This window comes from Musca autumnalis, unplaced genomic scaffold (assembly GCF_047663935.1).
Source record: "Musca autumnalis isolate F117 unplaced genomic scaffold, ASM4766393v1 scaffold_2, whole genome shotgun sequence".
Lineage (NCBI taxonomy): Eukaryota > Metazoa > Arthropoda > Insecta > Diptera > Muscidae > Musca > Musca autumnalis.
In genome coordinates, this window is record NW_027411755.1 from 259,602,125 (window position 1) to 259,617,142 (window position 15,018).

Sequence of the window (15,018 nt, forward strand, 5' to 3'; positions counted from 1 at the left end):
CAAGCGAAAAACAGAGAGGAATGGAGATCTTTTCTTAGTTCGGTCTATGGAACAAATGTTCTGTAATGGGCCAGATAAGCTAAGTACGTGTCTTCTAGAAATATAAGATATTTTACGGGTAGATAGAAGACCTTTTAGGGATCTTCTATAAGTAGAAGACTTTTTCAAGCCCTTTAAACATTTAAACCCTTTTAACTGTCGTCTGTAGCTAGAAGTCCTTTTAGGTGTAGAAGAATTTTTACTCCCCTTCTATAAATATACTTTTTACGCACCTTTTATACAATGAAGATCTTCTACGGTATTTTACAGATACATACCTTTTGCGGTTTTTCTATAGATAGAAGACCTTTCAATACATAAAATTCCAATGACGTGCCATCTATAGGCAGAAGACCTTTTACGTATAAAAATTGATCTTTTATGAGCCTTCCATAGATAAGAGACCTTTTGAGTGCCTTTTATGGACAAGAAGCATTTCTGTAAATAGGAAACCTTTCACGGGCCTTCTTTAGAAAGAAGACCTCTTGTGGAATTTCATTAGATAGAGGACCATTTACAGGCTTTCTTTTGATAGAAAATCTTTTGCTGGCCTTTTTTAGAGATATGACATTTTATGGTCCTAAAAAATCTTCTATATATCTTCTGTAGATAGTCACATCAAATATGTTCTTTGAATTTATTTATTGTTCGGAAACCCTATTATATATATTTTCTTTACTTTTAGATACCGCCCGAACAAGTGCACAATCGTGGCTTTTTAGGTTCATATTGGCGTGAACTGGGACATGCTTGGAATAGCACGGAAGGTTCACAAGAATGGGGTGCACCATTTCGAGACTGTAATTTATTAGTTAATCGTTGGTTGTGGCCATTCAGGATATCGCTGGTGGAATCAAAATTCAAGTAAGTAACGAAAACAAAACCAACTGCAAATCTGACAAAATCTGAAAATAACACTATTTTCTTTTTGAAATTGAGATAAACTTAGTTTGAGATGTAAGGAGAGGAGTTAAGGCCTGCGTACATAAGCTGCCTTGCCTGATTGCCTTGCTTTCCTGCTTCATTTTTGACATAATAAAAATAAAAGAATAAAGAAGGCCGAACAAATTTCGAACTGGGTTGCCCTTTTCTTTTTTATTCTTTTATCAGAAGCAAGCAAGGCAACCAGGCGAGGCAGCTTATGTACGTAGGCCTTTAACGCCTGGGTACCTCGCCTGCTTACCTTGATTGCTTCTGATAAAAGAATAAAAAAGAAAAGGGCAACCCAGTTCGACATTTCCTCGGCCTTCTTTATTCTTTTATTTTTATTATGTCAAAAATGAAGCAGGAAAGCAAGGCAATCAGGCAGAACAGCTTATGTACGCAGGCCTTTAAGGCTTCGCCACATAAGAAGCCTTACCGGCTGCTTTTCTTGCTCCGCTTTAAGGCCTGCGTACATACATATGCTGCCTCGCCTGGTTTCCTTGCTTTCCTGCTTCATTTCTGACATAACATAAAATAATAAAAAAGAAAAGGGCAACGTAGTTCGAAATTAGCTCTGCCTTCTTTATTCTTTTATTGTTTGTTATGTCAGAAATGAAGTAGGAAAGCAAGGCAACCAGGCGAGGCAGCTTATGTACCCAGACCTTTATTTCTGACATTATAAAAATAAAAGAATAAATAAAGTCCCAATTTACATTAGGCGAGTTTACTTGCGGCAATTGTCAGTTTGTAGGTGAGAGAGGGTGCTGAGAGGCAAAGGGCTACCATATGCCTCACCTCTCTCTCCTACAAAATGACAATTGCCGCAAGTAAACTCGCCCAATGTAAATTGGGACATAGGCAGCCTAGTTCGAAATTGGCTTGGCATTCTTTATTCTTTTAATTTTATTATGTAAGAAATGAGGCGAAGCAAGAAAGCAGCCGGTAAAGGCCTACGTACATAAGCTGCCTCGCCTGGTTGCCTTGCTTGCTTCTGATAAAAGAATAAAAAAGAAAAAGGCAACCCATTTCGCAATTTGCTCGGACTTCTTTATTCATTTATTTTTATTATGCCAGAAATGAAGCAGGAAAGCAAGGCAACCAGGCGAGACAGCTTATGTACCCAGGCCTTTAAGGCTTCTAATGTACCTATAAACTTTCAATGGCAATATAAACATATTTTCCTGATACACTGTACACTGTACTCAGTATACATATGGCCTGTTCCCGTACTTTATAAAGTGGTAAAAGTCGTAAAAGTTGTAAAAGTCGTAAACGATTTTCATATAAATTTTGTGTACGGGAACGCAAAATGTGTAAAGGTGGTAAAAATTGTAAAAACTTTTTAGTTCTGGAACAGAGCTATATATTAAATGTTAATTCAATTCATCAACTTATTTGTTTTAGAATTGTGGCAGCTGCTTTTATTGCTGCCGATGAAGACGTCTGCAATGATGGTTTGGAACAAATATTTGGACGCAAACATGGGTAAGAAGTCAAACAATGTTGTGACCCAGGTCAGTTCTAATTTTTCTTCATTATTCTCTCTTATCCCCGCCCCACTTTGCAGTTGCGATCGTAATACCACCTTTTGTTTATTGACTGAAAATAAACCCGCCGCCACCAGAGATGTTTACACCTGCATTTGTCGCGAGTCATACTATTTACCCAATTCCACACTGCAAGGTTTCCGCGGTGATATTGTTGAAATGTCAGAGGGTTTTGACAACTACTCCTGTATACCCTGTCCGGCTGGTTGTTCAAATTGTGATTCGAATGGTGTCTGCCTGTTTGGTGAAGACCAGGAGGCGGTCTCGCTGGAAAGTTTACTTAAGGTATCTGTGGGCTCCGTGTTGGGAGCCTGTATCCTATGTTGTTTGGTTTTAAGTATAATTGTTTTCCGGCAAAGAAAGTGCAAGGTAAGTGGAAGAATAACAAAAAGCTTTATTGGTTTCATTAAATATTTCTTGGGATTTTCTTGCAGGCCATTGCTTCTGGTATGTGGACGGTTTTGGAAACTATTTTATTGGGTATTGTTTTACTTTATGCATCGGTAAGTGTTACACATCACACAACACATACATACACACATGAATTAATTTATTATGCTTTTATTTACACACCAATATCACACAGGTTGCCATCCACTTCTTCCCTGCCTCCACGGAACGTTGCATTATTGAACCATGGCTACGTGAGCTGGGTTTTATTACCTGTTATGGTGCCATAATATTGAAATTATATCGCCATTTAGTTGATTTTCGTACACGCAAGGCACACCGTTGGGTTCTACGTGATGTCGACCTACTCAAATATTTGGGTACAATGGTATTTGCGGTGGCCTGTTATATGGCCGCCTTTACGGCGTCATCATTGGATCTGTTGAAAATCGCAAACTTGGATAGTTTGCGGGAAGTGAATACGAATACCTGCCAACCCCTCAACTGGGAATATGTAACACAACACAGTGAAATACTCATTTTGATATTTGGTCTACACTTAGCCTATGCCAGTCGCAATGCCAATACACAATTCAGGGTAAGTTTTGCGATGGTTATTAGAACCGCAACAATGGCACAGTTAATTAATGTAATGTAACAATTAAACAAGAAGAATCAGTGGGCTTTACCCCTCAGTCTGTAACTGTACAAAGAACCAGTAACATTGAAAAATAGGCGACAAAATAAAGTTATAGGCCATTTAGATATGACATGGATAGGCAATTTTGATAACCGGATTTAGCGCATTATCAGGTTATATTTCCTAAATCCGGCGACAATCTACCAGATTTCCCATACATAAATAAATCCTCGTATTGTGTGGATTTGTTTTAAATTCGGCATAAATCCTCGTATACAACTCTGTTTCTTGCAACGTGTTGCTAGAAAATACAAAAGGTTTCAAGCTGACACAAGAAACAAGGTACGTGGATCGGTGAATTGCTATAACAAAATTAAAATATCAAAATTTGTAAACAAGGCGAAAAAAATTAATTTAAATTTGATTTTAATCAAGCAGGACTAAAGGCGAGAACACAATGGATTTTTGTTGCTTATTTTTTCCGCCTCGCTTCAAAGCTCAAAAATTAAATTGTACTGTTTTCAATAGGACATACCACAACGAAGCGAGGCTTCAGGCCACATTGTTGAAAATTCTTCAACTTTTGAATTCTTCGCCTGGCTTCATTTTTGACATTTCTTTTCGACATTCAATTTGATATAAACACATGTTCAATCTCTAAAATAGAATTTGGCTGTAATTTGTATGTTCGGTACTAATAATTTACGAACAATTCATTTTAAAAAATTGAATTTTATTTGATATATTGAAATAATTATGTTTATAGCGCCCATGAATTTTGCGCTTCGATGTGTGATACCAAGAAATAAGCGGCCTAGTGAAGAAATAAGCTAAGCAGTTGACTGTGTTCTCACCTTAAAGGGTGAGTACATAAGCTGCCTTGCCTGCTTACCTTGATTGCTTCTGATAAAAGAATAATAAAGAAAAGGGCAACCCAGTTCGAAATTTGCTCGGCCTTCTTTATTCTTTTATTTTTATTATGTCAGAATGAAAGCAAGGTAGCTTATGTACACAGGCCTTAACATTTACGATGCCTAAACGATAAAATAATTCTTTATTTGCTCATTAGTTATGGCTATATCACACCATATGCTTTTTCACATGTATGTTGTCACTTTACTTACTTACTTAGCTGGCCCATTGCAGAACATTTGTTCCATAGACCGAACTAAGAAAAGGTCTCCAATTCTCTCTGTTTAGTGCTTCCCTTTCTGGAATACCGCGCCTTGTCATCTCTTCATCCACTTGTTTGCGCCATCTATTCTTTGGCCTGTCAATTCTGCGTGCACCGCCATGTGCCTCGAATTTATACGCCTTTTTAGTGGGTTCATCATCACTCATTGTTATTATGTGTATGGCCTAGCCAAGGCAATCGCTGCATCTCGATACGTTTAACAATATTGATGTCGTTGTATAGCAGATACAGCTCGTGGTTCATACGACGTCGATATTCACCGTCAACGCAGATTGGTCCGTACATCTTTCGAAGAATTTTTCTCTGAAACACGCCAAGATCTGCTTGCGCAAGTACCCAGGCTTCGGAACCATACATCAGCACGGGTAGTATCAGTGTTTTGTAAAGCGTTATTTTTGTTTGACGAGTTGTGACTTTGTTCTTGAAGTGCTTACTTAAACCAAAGTAGCATCTGTTGGCCAATACAATTCTTCTTTTTATTTCACAACTGATGTCGTTTGTTGTGTTTACGGCGGTGCCGAGGTATACGAAGTCTTTTACTACCTCTAAATTATAGGAACCAACTTCAACAGTTGGTCCGATCTCAATGGACGCATTGCGCGTCGACACCATCAGCTTGGTCTTCTCGCTGTTTACCGCCAGACCGCCAGACCTTTACCTTCATAAAGGTATCAGTTACTTCTTTTACTGATCGTCCCATGATGTCTATATCATCAACATAAAAGCAAGTAACATGTGGCTATTGGTGTAGTTTGTGCCACTTCTTTTGACGTTTGCCTCTCGTATAACCTTTCCTAGCAGGATGTTGAAAAGATCACACGAAAGGCTGTCTCCTTGCCTGAAACCTCTTTTGGTAGAAAACTCTTCGGAGAGGTTCTTTCCTATTTTAACTGAAGATCTTGTGTCAGTTAGAGTAATTTTACAAAGCCGAATGAGCTTTGCGGGGATACCAAATTCAGACATGGCTTGGACGTAGCGGGCTGTCGAAGGCTGCTTTATAGTCGACAAAAAGGTGGTAGGTGTCGATCTGCATCTCCTGGGTCTTCTCCAGGATTTGCCACAGGGTAAATATCTGGTCAATGGTGTACTTGCCAGGTCTAAAGCCGCATTGGTATGGTCCAATTATTTCGTGGAACATGGATTTTAATCGTTCGCACAATATCCCTGACACTATCTTGTAGGCGATAGGGAGAAGACTTATGCCCCTATAGTTGGAGCATAAAGTCTTACCTCCTTCCTTATGGACGGGACACAGGATGCTCAGGTTCCAATCGTCGGGTACGCGTTCTTCCTGCCAGATGGAGCTAACTAGCTGATGCATACACCTTATCAGCGTTTCGCCTCCGGTTTTAAACAGCTCGGCTTGTAGGCCATTCTGCTGCCTCATTATTCTTCAGCCGGTTTATTGCTGTCTTTACCTCATCTTGGCCGGGTGGTATACATTCAATACCATCTTCTGGGATTGGTTCTTTGGTATCTTCGTCGACTTCGCTACTATTGGATACCAACAGTTTGGAAAAATGTTCTTTCCATAACCTGAACACACTATATACAGGAGGATGTGCCTGTACCAAAGCCATCAGTTTGATGTTTTACTCTTTGGTAGAACTTTCGGACTTCATTCTGGTTTCTGTACATCTCGATTTTTTCACATTCCCGCCTTTCCATTTCTCTCGTTTTCCTGCGGAAAAGACGTTTCTCCTCTCTTTTTTCTTATGGACTTACTGCCAGATGGAGCTAACTAGCTGAAGCATAGACCTTATCAGCGTGTCGCCTCCGGTTTTAAACAGCTCGGCTGGTAGGCCATCAGCTTCTGCTGGCTTATTATTCTTCAGCCGGTTTATTGCTGTCCTTACCTCATCTTGGCCGGATGGTATAAATTCAATACCATCTTCTGGGATTGGATCTGTGGTATCTTCTTCGCTACTATTGGATACCAGCAGTTTGGAAAAATTATCTTTCCATATCCTTAGTACACTATCTGTATCAGTTACCAGATTACCTTGCTGGTCTCTACAGGAGGATGAGCCAGTTCCAAAGCCATCAGTTTGATGTTTTACTATTTGGTAGAATTTTCGGACTTCATTATGTCTCCTGTACATCTCGATTTGTTCACACTCCCGCTTTTTCATCTCTCTTTTTTCCTGCGGAAAAGACGTTTCTACTCTCGCCTTTTCTCCCGATACCTCTCTCGTGCTCTACGCGTTGCTACTGATTGTGAAGTAGCCCTATATGCCGCATTTTTCTCTTCGGTAGCAGCACGACACCCCTGGTCATGCCATGGTTTCCTTAGTGGAGGTCTATGGTATCCAAGTACTTATTTTGCGGCTGTATGCATGTTGTGGGCAATTGTTTGCCATTGTCCTGATATGTTATCGGGACGATGAGTGCTTTGATTAAACAGTTGGGCCAGTTGAGTGGAATATGCTGTGGCTATCTGTTGTGATTGCAGCTTACCGATGTCCAACTTCCGCGTTGTGTCTGTTCGCACTTTGTTTGCTACGTTTAATCTGGTACGTACCTTTGCAGCAACAAGGTAGTGGTCCGAGTCTATGTTTGCACCTCGGAACGTCTTCCATCTATCACAACGTGATCAATTTGATTTCTTGTTCTTTGATCAAGCGACAGCCAGGTGCCCTTATGAATATCGAGTTGCTTAAATCTGGTAGTGCTAACTACCATGTTTCTTGATATTCTCCTTTCCAATTTTGGCATTAAAATCGCCTAATATAATTTTAATGTCATGGGCAGGGCAACGCTCATAAGTTTCTTCTAGGCGCTCGTAAAATATATCTTTGGTCTGTTCGTCCTTGTCTTCAGTGGGAGCATGAGCGCAAATAAAGTTGATGGTGAAGAATTTAGCTTTTAATTGAATTGCAGCGAGTCTTTCATTCACTGGGGTGAAACTGGAGACCAGATGTTTTAACCTCCGACCAACTACAAATCAGCAAACAAACTCATGATTTGTGTCATGGCAGCTATAATGCAGTGCGTCACCTTTAGGTGTTGTTGTGACACCTTTCCCGTTCCATCGTATATCCTGTATGGCAGTAATGTCGGCATTGTACTTTTTAAGTACATCTGACAATGCGTAAACTGCACCTTCTCTATAAAGAGTGCGAACATTCCAGGTGCAGATACGCAGATCATGGTCCTTAAAACGTTTGCGGGGTTCGTCAACTTTAGAGGGGTTTGTTTTTGTTTTAAAAATTGTACAATACAGTTAAAATCGCTTATAACGACTGTCAAGGGACAGCAGAAATTTGGGGCTTTCGGATTTCGACGTTATAAGCGATCTCGACTGTATATCAAGAAGCTACATGTTACACGCTTAAGACGAAAAACACTTTGTTCAGTTTCTCTTATTAAATTATTTATCATACAAATTATTTGTACTTGTAATTTACATTTAAATTTTTTCTTCCTTTTTTAGGAGCGACAATTTCTGGAAATCACCCTAATCATTGAATTTGTGGTATCCTCAATATTTTACATACTACGATATCTATATTTACCCGTCATGAGTCCGAGTGCCATTTTCCTGGCGCTCTTCATACGCTCTCAACTAACCAATACCATTGCATTGGGTTTGATATTTGTGCCAAAGTTGTGGTATCAACACAAGCAGGTGAGTTCTTGTTGAAGGAGAATTGTAAAGCGTTTTTGGTTTATTTTTATTTGATCTGTTAACTTTAAGTTAAAAAAGAATTTATTTGAATTTGAGGAGAAAAACGAAAAACGTGCGAGAAGAAAAATCGGTCACATTTTCAAAGTCTAAAAATAAGAAATGTTAAAATGTAACAAACAAAAAAATGGGAATCGGTTTTTGGTCTGTACAGTTAAATGAAAATGTGTAAAGCAAACAAAAACATTGTGCTTTTTATTGAAAATGAAAATATGTTAATTTTTTTTCTAATTTTTATTTTGAACATTTTTATATTGAATTAAAATGACAAAAAAACAAGAAAAACTCGTGTACAATTTGTAATTGTATACATTTGTAATATACTAACCGAGCTATGAAGTTGCTGCAAGTGTTTTGAGATTATATTTTAAGTTGTTCTTTCCCCCTTCCCAGTTAGTTGTATCTCAGTTTCTTTTATGTGTCCCTTTTTTATGTTACTTTCGTTTATAAATTTTTGATGTTAATTAGAATAGAAATCTATTAGACGATGTTGTATTTTGCATGTTTAATCCTAGTATGTAATTTTGTAATTATGCAATTCCTTTTTTACATTAATCCTGTTTCATATTTCCTGACAAACTTTGCATATTTTAATAGATTTTATTTTGTCTACTCTTTCATTATATCTTTCTTTTTTAATTTCTTTACACATCCCCCTGTTTCTATAGTTTTCAACTTCTGTCCAATTACACTGTGCAACAAAATTCAATTTTTTTTTTCAAAATGATGGGAAAAATTGAGTAGATTATGAAAGTAGAGCTAAAAATATGAGACACGTGTATCGGCGTTTTAAAAGTTTACGTCGGAATGTAACCAAAATAGGCGGGGCAAGTTCCGCCCATTTTTAATTTTTTCCAAATATTCGAGTTAAGATATCTTTGAATCCTTGCATTTCAGGTATATAGTGTCTTTGGCAACATTACAGAGGAGTATGTGGGCAATATTTTTGTTAAAAATTTTAACCCTCATGCGGTTCATCAATGGGGTCTTTTTTGTCATTTTTTCAAAAATCTTTTAAACTCCTTAAAAATGTGATTGTATCAAATCCAAATATTCTACAAAATTGTTCGCCATAAAATTTTACTATAGGTCTCAGAATACACCAAATCTGTAACTCTTGTCTAATCGCCAGGAATCTCTAAAAATTAAAAACACGTTTTAGGGTTAAAGTCGGACTTCATCTGAGTTTATTCAAAATTGTCCCGCAAAACATAATTTTAGAGAGATGATGTCAGAGACAAAAATATTCAATATCCAATTTTCATACAGATTGTCGTTGTGATTGAATACTGTAAATATCATATTGATGGTTTTTCGTTGTGAATTCATACAGAAGATGTTATGCGTTCTATTCATAATGCTTTTGAAATATTTGTGGTGCATATATATTTGGAATATAAAAAACCCACATTGGACCTGCCCAAATTGCGTATTTTTAGTACTTTCACTTATTTTCACTTACAATATAAGCAACCAATGGCTTAATCAAACTACGGAATTTAAGTTGAAAGTACTAAAAATACGCAATGTGGGTTTTTTATATTCCAAATATATATGCACCACAAATATTTCAAAAGCATTATGAATGGAACGCATAACATCTTCTGTATGAATTCACAACGAAAAACCATCAATATGATATTTACAGTATTCAATCACAACGACAATCTGTATGAAAATTGGAAAATATGGCCCTAAAACCTATATATAACAAACAAGTGCTGCTAAGAATGTTATATGCTATGGTTACAGATTTATTTTATTCAGAGACCCATAATGAAATTTCATTTGGAACATTTCTTTCTTTAGCAATATTTCCAAAAAGTAAAGGATTTTGCTAGATTTTGATCCAGTATGGAATTATGTTAAACTAACACTCCAAAATTAAAACATATAATTTCATCCTAATATATATAAATTTGTAATCTAATTTTTTAAGGAAATAGTATACATATTTATATGGTTTATTTTGAAACTCATAGTTAAATATTGTGTAGAATTTTTCATCCTTTGACACTTTTCACCTATAACCAAGTTTCATATTACTTCCATGTACCAACTCGAAAAAAGAAAGAAACATTTTTCATCAAAAAAATTGGGAAATATTTTCATGTTTTTTCAGCAAAATTGATACTGATATTTTCATGCTATAAAATGTAAATAGACATTTCATTTCTTTGGTGACCCATAGTGAAATTTGACGAAGAATATTTTTGTCTCTGACATCATCTCTCTAAAATTATGTTTTGTGGGACAATTTTGAATAAACTTTAACCCTAAAACGTGTTTTTCATTTTTAGAGATTCCTGGCGATTGGACAAGAGTTACAGATTTGGTGTATTCTGAGACCTATAGTAAAATTTTATGGCGAACAATTTTGTAGAATATTTGGATTTGATACAATCACATTTTTAAGGAGTTTTTAAAAGATTTTTGAAAAAAGGACAAAAAAGGCCCCTTTGATGAACCGCATGAGGGTTAAAATTTTTAACAAAAATATTGCCCACATACTCCTCTGTAAAGTTGCCAAAGACACTACATACCTGAAATGCAAGGATTCAGAGATATCTTAACTCGAATATTTGGAAAAAATTAAAAATGGGCGGAACTTGCCCCGCCTATTTTGGTTACTTTCCGACGTAAACTTTTAAAACGCCGGTACACGTGTCTCATATTTTTAGCTCTACTTTCATAATCTACTCGATTTTCCTCGTCATTTTTTTGGTTGTCGCACAGTGTTATTTAAATTGAAAAACAATAAATAATTCAACATTTTCCATTGGAAATGACATCTAAAGATTGTGCATGCTTTGAAATACATACACACATACATACATAGATGGATGTTCTTTTTTCCTAATGCACTGTTATCTAAATCTAAGACAGCTTTTCAAGGAATTCATTGGGGTTCTTCTGCTCCAATAGATGCGGTGGCCTGCGCAACTTATCGGTGTGAATGCTATTCAAGCTTGCCTAGTAGGCTCGCTGATCCACAAGTTCTCGTTTGGAGATCCCTCCTTGCCGGAGGGGGAAGACTGTCCACAGGGATGCTCACGGTGATAACACCCAAGTTGGTACTCCATCGACAAAATCTTGTTATTTTTTGACGTAGCGGTATAATGTACCTCTCCCCCGTCTCTTTATGAAGATGGTTCACTTGTGTCATTAGGAGGCACCTTGTTGCAGTCCTTAGGGCGGCATTCCGGCAGGTTTGAATATTTTTCCATTGCGTAGCGCTAACATTTACATACCGCACTGGCGGCACATAGCTTATCACAAACCGGTGTAATAGATCAAAAAGGTTTCTTTGTTAGCAACCCATAGCAGTGGATTGCACAGACGACTTAAATATGCTACCGAACATTACACCAAACAACATAGGGTAGTTAAGGGTCGGAATCAGTACATCATCGACCAATATCATTAGGGGGGACATCACTTCTACCATTAAGGTGGTTAACTGTAGCAGTGAATATAGCGGTGGATATTTTCGTATTCCTCAGATGGAAGAACTGAACTAAGTCAGTTATGTATGCAGATATTTAACTTATCATAACATCGACGCCAAGATGCAATCTGGAGTTTTTGGAATTGCAGAAGGGTAGAGGTATCGAAGACAGTGGTAAGCACGTCCGCCTTGCAATCAGAAGGTCTGCGGTTCAATTTCCGACCAGAAATTTTCGGCGGTGACAAATCCCCTCAGTGTAATGATGGCTTATACATATATCCTGAGTATTTCACCCATGAAAAACTTCTCTATAAGTGGTGTCGTAAAATAAGTCGTTCGGACTCGGTGTTAAAAAGCAGATCCCATATCATTGAGCCAATATGAATTGGCGTGCACTCATTGCTTGAGAGAAGTCTTCCTTGTCGCTTGTGGGACAGGTATTGAAGGCCTTTGTCAAGAGCCATCATGAATGTTGGGTGGCACAGATAATGTGGTTCAGTTATTGACTAGTATGAGTGGATAATTCTGTTGTGGTTCGGTGTATTTTCGGGAATCCATGATGATGTTGGACAACTGGGAAACTTTTTCTCATCATTGCGAGCAGTTGTGCCTCTAGAAGTTTCGCTACTGACGACAGAGGGGATATTGGTCTGTACTATTCGCATCTGCTGGCTTCAGTAACGGTACCACCCTGCCAACTTTGCTAGCTTCCGGTAGAATATGGGTGGCTAACTATAAATTGGAGACACTTGTCAAAAACTCATTTTCGGGCTCATTAAGTTGCTTAAGCATTACCATTGAGATTCCGTGTGGGTCCAACACTTTGGATGATTTCGCGTTTCGGATGACATCTACATACATACATCATCGTAAATTGTGATGGTACCTCCTCGACTGGGAGCGCTCGTATATGGCGTAGCACGCTTTTCTTCGCTCTATCTCTCTCGGGGTGAAAGTAACAGCCATTCTATCATCCTTCTTTTGAGAGTGATGTAACCGTTGCCCAATGTTCATCATGCTCATTTGCTAGTCCCGGCGCCTCTGCTGGGAAATTTTGTCTAATTCCGAGTATTATACCAGCGGGTATGTAGCAAGCGACTGCAGCTTAGATTATGTCCCGGAAAATTCTCTCGGCTACTCGAGAATCTGAGGGAATGGACAGCTCTCTGAACCCTTTTCAATGGTTTGGAGAGGTACGGCGGTCAGAGTTTATGATATCATACGGTCTGTTAACGGACACGATGGTGATATCTGGCGAGATGTGGCAACCTCCTCTTATATTCGTGGAAGCGTCGTTGTTCACCGTGCAAAATGTGCAGTTATGACTTTGTTCGGCTAGGGCTGCACCCCTCTTGTTATTGTCTAGAACGGAATGTCAAGGCTCATAATGAGGATTGAAGTCCCAAAGCATTGAACGGTTATTGCCTTCCAAAAACGAACTAATATCAGGCATATTACGCAAGGCACAACTATTCCTCAGCGGTACGTACACATTAAACAACTCTACCTCGGCAGTCCCACACTTTACTGCTACTTTCTAGGTATGGGTGACTAATGTCGCAGAGACCGTTACTATTTAATTGTGGGAGCGATGCATTTCCGGGGTTGCGTTTGCTGTGTGTGCAGGGGTGTGTCATATTCTGACAACGAAGTTGGAGACACGCTGGGAGATTTTCTGGAACACCAAGCAGCAACATAACTCCTATCGCAGTAGTACTGGTGGCAGTTAAGACCAGAGCCTACAAGGCAGCCTCGGAAGTGTACCCATTCCCTACATATGTTACGTCCCACATATGTTACATACACCCTACATATGTTACATACAACAATGCGCATATGGCAAACGGAACAAACCCATGACCTGAGGTTCTTCTCTATCCCGGCACGGGCTAGGCATACAGACATATATTGCCGCTCCCATGATAAAAAATATATACAAACACATAAGAGAATTTTGGGCGCATTAACTTGCTGAATTTGGATTAAAGCTCAAAAGTTTTACTGGAAGCTACCTTAAGGAATGGACTGGCATAGTCCATTTTGGAAGTCGAAGTGTGACCATATAATTTAGAGTTTTTGGAGAATTATATCAGGAAACATGGACTTCTCCACGAAAAAAAATATTGCTGTATACAGGGCCACTAGGATTACCTTTGGTAACAGACCCTTAACCGCACTTAAGGAGTGGACCGATAGATCCCACTTTTGAATATAAACTTAATTTGGACAAAATATTTCGAAATCCAAAGTTTGGATCAACTCATTAGCAAAAGCATTACATCAGGAAACATGAACTTGCCCACAAAAAATAATATCGCTCTAAACCGGCCACTAGGAGTACCTTTGGTAACAGACCCTTAACCGCACTTAAAGAGTGGACCGATAGGGCCCACTTTTGAACATAAACTAAGTTTGGACAAAATATTTCGAAATCAAAAGTTTGGATCAACTCGGTTGCTCTATTTATGAGATATCGCCCGTGCCATTTTATCTAATATTTTGTGGGGGAGGTACTGGAAGGAGTGGACCTATAAGCACCACCTTCGAATTTCATATAATCTTCTAAGATATATTAAGATATGGAAAGTGTGGACCAACGCAGTATTCGGTTCGAGAGTTGTGGTGCGGTAGAAGTATGGACTTGTCTCCAAAAGACTTGTACCGTCGCAATAAGGACCTTGAGTGCAACCTTTTGCAAGAAAAATCAAAACGATTCGAAAGGAGGTCACAAACTGCACTTTTCCATAATTGTGTGTGGGAGGTATACGAAGGAGTTGTAATATATAGTCCATATTCTCACCGGATGTTTGTTATTATGTTTGTATGCTCGTTCTTCTGTTCAATCTGGCTCTGGGTCTATCTCCAGTTCCAGGAAAGTGGCTGCTTCGATGTAACCACAGATCCACTGGAGTTAGATGAGTAGGTTTGGCTGGGCAGTTGAAAAGGTGTTTTGTGTGCTGCGGACCAATACCACATACTGGGCAGATGTCTTGAACACCGCGTTCGATTTCCGCCCAATAAGAATTTAGGCGACTGCAATATCCCGAGCGTAGTTGAGCCAAAACTACTCTAGTTTGTCGTGGCAGCTGATGCTCCTCAGCTGCAATAGATGGGGGATGTATTTCGAGGACTTTATTCACACTATAATTG

The 15,018-nt window shown here is 38.6% G+C and overlaps 1 protein-coding gene across 9 annotated transcripts in view; it reads left to right on the top strand.

The window, feature by feature from the left end:
* The window catches only part of LOC141391927 (metabotropic glycine receptor-like), an 86,664-nt gene that overhangs the window by 50,257 nt on the left and 21,389 nt on the right, over positions 1 to 15,018 (top strand). For all 9 annotated transcript variants that reach the window (XM_073964661.1, XM_073964667.1, XM_073964669.1 and 6 more), the window contains 6 exons: positions 725 to 903; positions 2,368 to 2,448; positions 2,531 to 2,879; positions 2,945 to 3,013; positions 3,097 to 3,498; positions 8,169 to 8,363. In XM_073964661.1, the coding sequence (XP_073820762.1) occupies positions 725 to 903; positions 2,368 to 2,448; positions 2,531 to 2,879; positions 2,945 to 3,013; positions 3,097 to 3,498; positions 8,169 to 8,363 (1,275 nt within the window). The remainder of the gene's footprint in view (positions 1 to 724; positions 904 to 2,367; positions 2,449 to 2,530; positions 2,880 to 2,944; positions 3,014 to 3,096; positions 3,499 to 8,168; positions 8,364 to 15,018) is intronic.